We start from the raw sequence: 13,094 nt of genomic DNA on the forward strand, positions 1-13,094 counted from the left end.
CAGGCTAATCTGGTTCTTTATCAGTTCAATTTCCATAATAGTCAAGGTACTTAATACATTCCAGGATAAAGTTACTAATACGCAGGACAAAGGTTTATTTTTATATGAATTATGTGCATTGTTTGTCTGGTAAAAAATGTTATCTCGAAGTGCAATTGACATTTAATTGTATATAATAGATAGTTTATTTTTATAATTCAGTATTTGATACATACGAAAAATTTTCATTCATTAATTCCATTCATTTTTTAAAATTATTTTTAAAACGGCAGTTTTTACATAAAAATTTCGAAATTCACTATTTTAAAATATTTAAGATATGCATATGATTTTTAATTCAGTTAATACATAAATTTTTCATAAAGATTTTTCAAATTACAAATATTTAAAATTGTGTGTTTTCTCCTGTTGAGAATTTGAAACATTCAGATGGCTCAAAAAAAACAAATATTACTTTTTCTTTTCAATGTTAAAAAAACGACTAAGCGTCAATTAGTTTCCTGGTGTAAGAGCGCATACTGAAGGACACTCAACTTAAAATTTTATCATTATGGGAATGCATTTTTGTTTTATTAATTATTATTTTTTTATAAAATGTAAACGCGTTCTCCGAGTTTAATAACTCTAAATCGTTTTTAAGTTGCCGAGCGAGTTAAGGTGCAATCGACTTTAACCGTTTAGCTACTTAGACTTAGGTTGCGGCTTTGAATCCCGATTGCGGTAGTCTGATCAATTGTAATTAATGTCTTTAAGTAAATAATTTTATTTCGAGTACCGGGGCTTATTTGTTAATTATATGCCCCTGAACTGAAGTCAACAAAAATGCATTGCAAGTCGGTAAGAACATTAAAGTTAAATCGTTTGTCTTGTTCTTAAAATTAAAACAAAATTAATGTCACTAGCAAAAATCTCTCTGAATTCTTTTTTATTCTATCTACTTATTTGTATTACCAGGCCATCAGTTTAAGTACGAATACTTCAAATTAAAAAATAATTAAAATTTTTGTTTAATAATTGAGTATTCTATATAAGGTAGTAAATTTTCTTCTTGGACATCTTCTTTCGACATTTCAAATCTTTTATTTCGTAGTGCTTATAATATAAAATTCTGTCACAAGTAGAAAGATTTTTTCTTCAATCAAAACGGAAAAATTTATTTTCCTTTTCAGATGAAGCCAATTTCAAAAGATGCAAAAATTTCTACAGTACTGAATTCTGAAAGACTTTCCGACATTTTATTGGACCATATAATACTTCAAAGATATCATACTTATAATTAATTACCCCAATTTTGTAAATGTCCAAATTTACAAAATTTCATTACGTTCAGCATTTATTAAATCTAAACACAATAATTTTTCCTTACTAATAGCACCACTAGATAGCGTTGTTGTCGATTGTTGCTTTTCCTGTTCATCGACAGTTTTACTAATTGTCACAATTTCATCATTGGTTTTCAATTCAGTATTTTTATAAGATGGTGTTATCGATGTTTTTCGATTTATGGCCACAGATGTAGTAACTTCACGTGGTTCCGATTTAGTTTCACGTTGTTGTTGCTGTTGTGAATGAGCTGTGCTTTCTTTTTCTGATGACAATATAACACGAGGTTGACGTGGTGCTGTAATTACATCTAATCCACCAATTGTTGCTGGGCGGGGTTGTAGAGGTGCCAACGGTAATATTGAACCGCAGCTGGCAGCCGATGGTGCCCAATCAACACTTGTTGTATCTGAAAATTATCAATTAAATAAATTAAAAATTATTCATAACAGGTTAAGTTAATTAAAATTATTCGTTTAAGTCGCACTTTCATTCTTCAAGTTTATATAAATTTTAAATAAAGGTACAAGTTTTTAGCGATATTAGTGATACTTAGAGGAGACTGGGTTGAGACTAAACTTGGCCAAATATTGATACTTAGTGTTACGAGAAAGGGCCAATTGCTTTTTAATCCATAATTAGGAAAAAAGTCTTGAATTAAAAACGTAGGTATCAAAAGTTTCTAGAAAATCATCTCTAATCAGTTTCAACGTATTTGCAATAGAATCCGAGGTATTTCCAATAAGCAAATATCTTTCAGGTATCTTTCATAAGGTTTGACACCGAACTTTTCATTGTCATATAGCTGAAAAATACAATTTGGTTAGGGGGGGGGATTCTGGATGGAAATCTATTCATATTTTATGCGAATGAGCTATAAATTAGATTTGTTTTTTCAAATATCTCGTTTTCTATTGAAAAAAAGTCAAAAGTGATTAGAAATAATTTTATAGAAAATTTCGATACCAACATTTTTACTATATCAAAACTTTTTCCAAGTCTTCGTATATTTTCGAGATATATTCAAAAAAGCAATTTTGGGGGTAGTTTTAAATGTTTTTCTATCCCCTTAACAGGGCTATGTATACTTCAAAATGTCAGAACGAATTTATATTAAAAAATGCAGGTTTCATTTTATTGGAATATTAAGATGCATTTTTGTTTGATATAAAGAACTTGTGAATCTTTGTACAGCTTTGTACAGCTTTGTACAACTTGTGGAATTTCGAAGATAAAAATGCAAAAAACTTCCAAAACGTCATACTCTTAAGGGAGACACTGCTCCTTTTTAGAGATATTATCAATGAGTGAACCAACCTATAAGAAGCAGTTTTTAGAGTTTTTTAGAATATTTCTAAAATTATTAAAATAGAATGGTTTTGACAATATATCTATGACGTATACAAAACTGTTATTGTATAGTCCTTTACTGACTATAAACTTATTACCACACAAATGTTTTTAGTGAATTAAGCAAAGTAGTTTGTTTCTATTGTATTATCAAAACTAATTTTGTGAGTTTCGAAAACATTTTCGAAAAACAAGCAACTGTTTTATAACATCATGTTTATTAAATCTACATTTATATTTTCGTTTAAATAGTCTAGGTAACTACATTTATATATTCAATAATTTGAAAAATGATTTGCCAGTTTTATTAACAGTCTTGAAAAATCACGAACTGAGGACAAAGTTTGAATGTATGTGATTGAAAACCCTTACACGATTCTCTTACAGACATCCTATTCTCTGAGGGTCTAGTAGCTTCAACTGGTATTTTTACGATTTGAGGTGAATGAGAATCTTTTTCGCATGTATACCTCACTTACGTACACTTAGTTATCCATAAAAAAACAAGAATTTAATCGAAAACATTTTGTGCACATATGTTACCATTTATCAAAGGTACCTTATGTTATTCGATTCAAGGTACACGACTTTGAGAATTTAAAATTATTTATTAAAACTTCCTCACTAATAAGAACTAACGATTTAAAAATGAATAGGAAATTGATAGGCAGAGGATCCCAAATTTTTTACTAATTCGTAATTTTAAAAATTCGGCCAGAATAATTCAAAGTATATTTTTTCTAGGTAGTACATCTGTCCCTATAAGTTTTGATGACCAGACTATAAATAGGGACTATTCATTATCTCGTCAGCTATAAACACATTGTTTTAAACGTAAAACTTATTTGAGTATGTTTAGCTGTAGTTATACATAACATAATATTCACATTCATCACTTGTATACATAAAATAATGTTACCAAACAATTTGCTAACATTTCACAAGTGTTTTATTTACGTAACATTGGTAAATAGTCGATTGCACGTACATTGCAGCATATAAAACCTATTATTTGAAGCACAATCATCTTGAGTTTTCACCACTCATTTATTGTAAATTGAATAAACATCTAATGAAGTATAGAATTCGATGAGTAGAATCTGATAATAAAGAAAGTATAAGTGTGAACAACATAAAAATTTTGGATGCTTTTACCTAGATTATTTAGAGTTAAAAAAAATTCCAAAGCTATTTGAAATATGAAAATAATTGTATTGCCGACTTAAGAATATTCATTAAAAGCTTAAAAATTTGAAATTTTAAGACTACCGCATCACAAATAAATTAATTTTAAGCATGTGCAATAAAAAATTGTTTTACTTCATGAAAGGGCAGAAGTTCTACAGATATATATAAGATGAATTTTTCGATACAAGTTTTAATCGGATACCTATAAATCAAAACAAAGCGTTTCTCTGCTAATGTTGATCTTAGCTTATTTCTACGAGTTGTATTTTTATCCACATCCTCAAGTAATGTTTCCAGTATTGTTAATTGGGGTTAATTGGTAGCATATTGAAAAGTTGCATTTTAATAGCAATTTTAATTAAAGCCTTCCATATCTAACGGGCACAATATAATGTGAATAGCATTTTATTTTCATCTTCGAAACTTCTAGCATTGTTCCTGATATTCTATACTAAAATTATTGTAACTTTATTCTTGACAAGTTCACAAAACCTATTGTTAGAGTAAAGTATTATAAATTTAAGCAGATCGTCGAACTACCACTAAAAAATATGTCTCCACACAATGTTACTGAACTATTCTTATTACGTTTCACAAACCTTTTATAAGTATTATTGTACCAAACAAAAGAAATTTTTTTTCAGGATTAAATCATATAATTTATCAGAATTAGTTTGTACCAACATGTGTCATTCATATATAGATAATGTTTTTTCTAACTTTCGAGGACAGGGAACTCGTCTATCGTACATAAAGGGTGTTCGTAAAACAAAGTCGGTATCGAAATGATGTTCTGTAATTCTTTGAATAGTTCTTCACTAAATAAAATATTATCTCTCCTGATCATGAAAAAATTTCAATAAAAAAAAATATAAATCCAGACAGAAGACAATAGAGCATCTGATTTCCGAATCTTCTTGGGTGCTCTCACACAATATATGGTCCGACTGTGTTAACCAAAACAAATATTTCAATTTCTCTTCAGATGCCAAGCAGCATTTATGGTAATTTTAATACGTGAGCTAGAAATTTTAAGATAAATAATGTATCTAGTCTACGGGAATATTTACTCTTTTGATCTTCAAACGGCGTCCCCTTAAAAGTTTTTTAATGAAAAATGATTTCTATTTAGTCCAGAAGAAACAGAATTAACCAGAAATTAAACAAATCATTTTAAATGGCATTTTGGTCCAAAATCCAGAAACAGGTAAGTTCTGTATTTCTCTTCTTTATATTTTACGAAGAAGAAAAGCCATCATATTTTACCGAATACTTTATTTTGTCGTCACAGGTCGTAGTTTTTAAATTTTTTTTATGTTAAAGAATCGTGTCTACGTATAGTAAAGGACGAAAATAAATTTTAGAAAATAAGATATTGTGTATGGAAAAACAAACATTATCCAAAAAAGATCTTAAAGTTTCTATTGCAAGTAACCAACATACATGGCTATTACAGCTTCAATATGTATTCACAAAATTGACAATTTCGTTCCAAACGCTGATTGTTCAATATTGGTTATTCAATTCTGGATACTTCAATTCACTTTTTCAAAAATGATTTTTCAATACTCAAGGAACTAACAACAGTTTCCTGCGGCGGAATACATGCAAGAATTCGCTATAATAAGAATACTTCGATTTTTTCAGATTTTATACGTCTGAAATGGAAAACATCGAACTAATTTAAGTAAGAGAATTGTTATGTTATATTACAACCTTTTAAGGCGACAATCGTAAGATGTCACGAGACCAATTTTTTAAGATAATATTAAACAGTACTACCTTGTTTCATTATCTTGACTTGGCATTTAAAAACGAAGGTCAAAAACAAAAACCACTTTGTATACCTGGAGCAAGATTTTCTATATCATTGGCTTAGAAGAAGTAGCTTAATATCCTGGTTTATAAAATCAGTCTAGTGTATATTAAAAATAATTCATGTTACCCTGTTTAGTTCAATGTAATATGTTATTTTTCATTAACTTTAAATATGTCTTTATCTGTAAACTTTATAAACTGTAGAAAGAAAAAAAAACGCTTATTACTTACCACCAGATGGTACAAGAGAACGCGAATCAGACGATGGGTGTCGTATAACGGCAAGACTTGGAACCACTGATGGTGTTTGTAATGCAATGCCAATCACGTTTACACCATTCACATTTCCTGTAAGAAAACCAGACAAACTGTGTTTTAACATGCTATTCAATTACTATTTTTAAAATATTTAAGAATTTAACGCCTCTTAAGATTTTTTTCATATGCTGTTCTTTATTTTCTTATACACCCGAAAAGGGTTAGTTTAGGGTACGGAATTCTAAACTCGCATTTGAAACGTATCTAAGGCTACTCTCCATTAAATTATAGTTTTCCTTAGAGCCTTCTCCAAACTGAGCCGATTTTGAGGATCATTGCCTATTTTTTAGTTGTTCCAAGTACGGAACTCTAACTCGCACTTGAAACATAGTAAAGAACACTTTCAATAAAATTATCTTACAAACAAAAGAAAAAAATGCAAATCCGTGCATCCGTTTTGGTGCTACGATGCCACAGCTGGTCCAAAAGTATTTTTCATCCTCCTACTCCTAGTCCGTCTAAGGGGGGGGGGGGGGGTTATTGAATCCACTACAAATTATTTCGACTTTTTAATGTTGTTGCAACTAACATGGGTTATATTTTATTTTCTAAAAAATTTAGATTTCACAGAAAAAAACAAATGAAATTTTGAACAAAAGGGAAAACAAATGAGGGCATTAGAAGTGAAGGCTATAGCGCGGAAATTTTTGTTTTTAAAGTTGAAATTGCCTAGCAAAAAGACATTCGTTGACCGTTAGACGGTATGAAGTTCGCCGGGTCAGTGAGAATCTACCATCGATTATTATACTAATTGGATTAACTCATTCAGTTAATTTAAGTTGGAGAGGGTTAATTTGTGAAAGCTATTAACATTAATTTTATTTGCTTAATTACTCTTTCAGTTAACTTTGTATTTTTTAGAATAAATCTGGTATCATTATTTTTTGCTTAAATTTTACAATTAGCAAAAAAATTATTTGTTCTTGTACTTCCAAACTCGCAAATAAAAAACACACTTTCTTCATTTAAAAAGGTTTAAATATAAAAAAAAAATTGAAAAAAAAAATTGAGAAAACAAAAAAGTTAAATGAGAAATAAGCAAATACTTTGATTTGATTCAAAACTAAAAATAAAAATATATTCTGATAATTTAAAAAAATAATATACAATTAATGTGTTTAATTTTTTGTTAATGTAAGTTTTCCCCACATTAACTATTAAATATATATAATTACAATAATAACGGTAAAAAATGTTTTTCTACTGCTATTTCACGGTAAATAAATTTTAATCATTTAAATGAATGAATAGTAAATAACAGGTTAGTAGAATATATTCGAATTTCTAAGTATATCTATCTATACCTACGTTTGTATAGTTAAAAAATATATATATCACGAAATAAACAAAATTTTTTTTTAAAACATAATTTCATTTATAAATATTTATTTATTTTGTTTATTTTTTAATTAAAAATAGTAAAAAACTACGGAGATTAAATTACAAAATACTTCTAAAGCTGACATATTCCTTAATTATATAGTAATGTTATTGCTAAGGCGAGAATTAAGAAGCCTTTCCTAAGATTCGTCGATAATAATAGCGTAAAACATTCGGTCATAAAAGTAGAGTGTCGAGTTTAGCACCTTTGAGTTTTGGTTTTCTTGGAGAACGGTGGCATTATTTGGCAGTCGTAACATAATGATGAGCCATTGAACATAAAAGTACAGAAGTGTCGAACTGGTAAAATATGTTCGTTACTAATTAAAACCTGGGCAGCAAAAATATTTGTCCGTGAATTACCTCTGTTTACTTCTACATTTATACTTCAACAAATATTACCGTTATATTACGACCGTTAAATAACGCCAACACTCGTGGCTATTTTAGGAGTATACACAAGCAAGAAGTTATCTTTCAAAGTAAGATTTTAGTCATTTTCAAAATAGGCTATTGAAAGTAAGATTTGTGGTAGGCAGTCAATAACAGCTTTTTGATCTAATGTACCTACTGTTAACGAAATAATTCTTCGTTGGTTTTCCTTAATTGTGGCGTTTTTCATGAATAATTCTTTGCCGAAAGATATTAAGGAATTAAAACAGTATACGGCCATTTTAATATAATAATTTTATACAACTGTGATTGCAAAAAAATTATTTATATTTTAATGAGCGATGAGTAAGCAAATAAGCCTGATTAGTGGTATCAACTTATCCGATAGTAGTGAAAGGAAAAAAGAAGTCAGTTGTTGCACATTCCTCATAATTTATACTTTCGAACAGATTGAAATTCGTTATGCTTGCAAGCAATTCAGCGATAAATTCAAAGAAATTGTTATGCATTTTAAATCCTTTTCCTTTCCCGAAATTTTTCGAAAGATGAATGTGCTATATACGGGATAATACAGCAAAATTAGATTGCTGAAAATCAAAAACACTTCAAGAAAATTTTTATACATAGAAAGAAAATGGTAGAATATTGAAATGACATTCTTAATTTGATGAATGGCACCCGAAACGAAGATAATAAACTTCGAAGTATTGTGTTTTTATGGACTATAAAATATGTATTCTATGTTATTTTAAGAAATTCATTTTTTTTCTTCCGTGTATATTTTTTTTACAAATAAATTTCATTTAAATACTTAATAAATTGTGTATTTTTTAGGTTCACTAGTCTCTGTCTGTTGAACATTGTTGATAATAATGTATTATGATTTCTTTAGGCTATAAAATAAAATAGGGCATGTAGAGAGTTCACACATGCGCAATGATAAATCGATAACAACACGTTCAGAATTAACTTTTCTATGTACACATGTACCGGGTATAAGAAAAATACTAGAATATTCAAAAATAGTTTTTTGTGATCTTCCTTTACTTAAAAAAACGAATATGAATCGAATGAAGAGAATTTGATGTAATCCTTATATTTGGTTGGATGGATTAAGGGCAAATGATGTCGAAAATGGTTATTACTTGATTACAAATTGTGTATAAGAAGATATATAAAAGTAGAATGAAAACGTTCACAACAAAGTACCTTAGTTTTAAAGTAAAGATTACGTTAATAGCATTTAAAACGAAAGTCGAGTGGACTTTCAACTAGAAAAATTCACATTCTGATGTCATTGAAATGGGTTTTGCGGAAATATATTAATGGATTAATTTTTTACTTCAAACTGAAAAGATAATTTTGTGTTACATTGATTTTGTTACACGTGGTATACATATTATTCATTTCATATTGTAATCACATGTATAAATTTATTTCTGTTGCATTTTTTCCATGGAGAGTGCGAATATTGAGTAAATAAAATCTATATATACACATTTACGGCCTTTTATGTTTTGCTTTTTGCTTGCGTAAATAATTACCTGATAGACATATGTGATACAAAAACTGTTTCTGGAGAGTTTTATTAAAAGTTGCAGTTTTATTATTTGTTGTTTGATTTTTCTTACGTATTTTTGTATTCTCAGGTTCGAAAACAGCCCTTTTACATTCGAAAAAAAAATATTATTTTTTTTGATATTGAAGCCTCAAGGACTAAAGAAAATGGCATCTACATAAACTGATTTTTCAGTACTAAACGATATCCTAAGCTCCATTTGACATGTCACCCATACCATCTGCGTTAGACCTGTACCATTTTTTTATTAAGTAGTCTGAAAAAAGTGTCTGTGTATAGTTAACAATCTAAGAACAATCCATAAGTAAGGTTCAAACCTCTTTATTTTCAAATATATTCTTATTTTAATTTAATTGATTTTAAATCTTTAAACATGTCGTATATCGATGCGATACAAAAATATACGAATTTTTGCAACATTAAGTAACATTATACATGTAATTTTAATACCTTATTTAGGGGAAAGCTGACTATATTGTACCACTATATAAAATGTATCACTTGTAGTCTTCCGTTTAAATAGTTTATTTTTTAACCCCCGAACTAAAGAGAGGGTTTTATAAGTTTGACCGCTATGTGTGTGTGTCTGTCTGTGCGTCTGCCTGTCTGTGGAATTGCCTAAAAGGATGAGCGGATTTTGATTTTCATACACGAAAAAACTAAAAATTAGCATGGATTTCGTACTCTTTTAACAAATCTAACAAATCGGTTCAGTTTGGTAAAGGCTTTAAGGAAAAAGGCAATTTAATGGAGAGTGTTTTAAGATGAGTTTCAAATGCAAGTTTAGGGTTCCGTACTCGAAAAATTTGTCGGGGGTGTTTTAAATTTTGTAAATATTACTTGTACTTTATAATATAGACAAAATACCAGACCTTGGTATGCTTATTCACTCATATATCTGACAGCCTCTTTAAAAACGAAATATTCAAGTCAAAACTGGTACGATGTAGCCAACTCCCCCTATACAATGTTTGGGTCGTTGAATGGAAAATTTATATCGATAGATATCGACACAAAATATTTTACCAAAGAAATAAAGTAAATAGTTATATGATACTTTTGTAACATCTCTATAAATATATACAACCCCCAAGGAATTATTGAAGTTACATAATGGAATACTAATGCCCACATCAAGTCTATTTTTTTCTGATCTTTATACATTGTAAAAGTACAAATTTTTTAACAAAAAAGTGATAAGACATTATTGTTCAGGTCATGTTACATTTTTCAAGTGTATTACATGATTACGGATGTATTTTACCGAAAATATTGTTATTTAGTAATATAACAAGGTACGGCGAATAAGCATGTTAATACCGAAATAACTTAGTGCGATTATTTGGTAAAGACTGCCATTTCTACTTATTATATAGAATATCCGAAATGCTCTGTTTCAAACAGTTATAATGAAAAAGCCATATCAAGTTCACTTTTATTTTTAACCCCCGAACTTAAAAAGGGGGTGTTCTAAGTTTGACTGCTATGTGTGTGTGTCTATGTTTTTGTCTGTCTGTGGCACCGTAGCCCCTAAACGGATGAACTGTTTTTAATTTTTTTTTTTGTTTCCTTTGCAAGATTTTTTAACGGAGAGTGTTCATACCTATGTTTCATGCGTGTTCTTAGAGTTTTGTACCCGTAAAAAATTGGCGATGATCTTCAAAATCGATTCGGTTTGGATAAGGCATGACTTTAATTTTAATATATAAATATTTACTATGGAAATTGAATGGTAATAAACATGGCTCTATTCATTTCGAAAAGTGAAATGGTATAATTCAAAAGAACAAAGTCAACTCAAATATTTCAATTTCAATTAAAATATTTCCAAAAATTTGTCCCAAAAAATGATAGTTCTCTAAGTATCCTTTTCATCTCATCATGATGTCCTTGATCATCACTTTGATATTGATTAATGAAAGAGTTTTATATGTTTAAAGTGTTTATTTGTGCGTTTGTGTGTTTCTCTGTGACATCTCATTTAAATGAGATTTTTTTTGTAAACCAATTTTACAATTTTTGAGATAATTATCTCACTCAAATTTTGTAAATTTCAACTTGTTACATTATTTGATTTAGACCATTTTTGTTAAGATTGAGAACTAAATGTACCTGTGGACATGAATTTGCGTACGTTGCACTTTTTGTTGTAACTCCGTATAAACATACAGAATTTTTGCAAATTTTGTATTACAAAAGTGAAACGTCATGAAAAACAGAAGTTAATAGGCTATAATTTGAACAAAACACCAAATCTTTAGACTTATTTTGAAACTTTTTCTAAATATCTAATGGTACGCGATTTAACCATACTTCGTTGAAATAAAAAATTGATACAAATTAAAGGAATAAAATATTGAAGTTTTTTTTTTTTAAGTGAATTCCAGTTATGAACTTAAAGAACTTTTATTTAACCGTTTTAAATAAACAATAGAAAATTGAATCTTATTATGAAAATGACATGAAATATGTTTTTTGTTTATACTTCATTATGCCCATAATTTTTTTTTTTTGTAATTTAAAATACAAATTTCGTAGCTTACATACTCGAAACTATATACAAATTTTTATGTACTTTTTTTTATACTTTTATGTACCTACACAGTTGCTATTCTTTTATTTTTGAATAATATTCACATTTATTTTATAGAAAGATAAAAAATTGGTTTAAAAAAAAAGTTTTTTGTATGCATAAATAAAAAAGCATTGGTTTTTATTAAGGCCGCTATCCACGGTCAGATTAATGTGTTCACATCGAACTGACTGTGTGTATGTTAATTTGATGTGAGCTCACATCGAGAAAGCGGACTGATGGACAGAAGAAAATTCATCATTTCGGCGTTGAATTGAATTAACACAACGAAGTCGGCGTTTAGTTAAAAGTGCCAGTTAGAAATTAACACACCAGACGAACACGCTAAATGGACCGTGTGTAGGCCGCTTTATAGAATAGTATTTAAAACGAGATTAAATATTCTTTAGGTCTCTCTGTTTTTTAATACGATTAAAGCATGAACAATATCAAATTTTTATTAAGTATTATGAACAGAGGAGCTGACATGCATTCTGGCATAAAAATCCCAATCGTCTGATTGTTGGTAAGCTGATAGCTAGTGATCACGCAAAATATTTGTTTCCTCTACATTTAGTTGAGAAAGTCGATGCTTTTGAGATATTCGTATCTAAGAAGGTAATTTGAACCTTTTTGATAGGTTCATTCGGCACTCGTAAACATTCTAAGCTGTTATTAAGCTTTTCTAACAACCTATATCAACTAAACTATCAAACTACCAAAAATCAGACGATTATGCTTCTTACATAAGAACGATGTCAGTGCCTTAACTATATAAATATAATAATCCAGAATCAATTGGCGTGGTGTATGGTAATAACCATTTATATGAAACTGTTTTTTACAATAATGATATTAACAATAATAACTTTGATAATTTATTCAATTTATATTTGTTATATGGCACGGGAATTACCAAGAATACAGGTATACTGTGAAAAATATAGGGTAATCTGATACTAAGTTTATAAATCCATAAATTTTTTGAACGAAAATTGAAACTTTTTATTGAAAATTAAAAGTAGTTCTATGCCGTTCTTATATTTCTTTCTGTTTTAGCATATAATTTTATGATGATCAATAGGTATTTTATTTTGTTATTACACCACTGTTTAATTTTCACGCTATATTAATATTTCGTGAAAATTTTAAAGTAAATTTTATATTCAACTT

The 13,094-nt window shown here is 28.7% G+C and overlaps 1 protein-coding gene across 1 annotated transcript in view; it reads right to left on the minus strand.

The window, feature by feature from the left end:
* Window positions 1–1,307: 1,307 nt before the first annotated feature.
* The window catches only part of LOC123301121 (potassium voltage-gated channel protein Shaw-like), a 128,444-nt gene continuing 116,657 nt past the window's right edge, over window positions 1,308–13,094 (minus strand). The window contains exons 9-10 of the mRNA XM_044883853.1: window positions 5,911–6,027; window positions 1,308–1,732 (exon numbers count right to left, since the gene is read on the minus strand). Coding sequence (XP_044739788.1) covers window positions 1,308–1,732; window positions 5,911–6,027 — 542 coding nt within the window. The remainder of the gene's footprint in view (window positions 1,733–5,910; window positions 6,028–13,094) is intronic.

Source organism: Chrysoperla carnea, chromosome 5, assembly GCF_905475395.1.
Source record: "Chrysoperla carnea chromosome 5, inChrCarn1.1, whole genome shotgun sequence".
NCBI lineage: Eukaryota > Metazoa > Arthropoda > Insecta > Neuroptera > Chrysopidae > Chrysoperla > Chrysoperla carnea.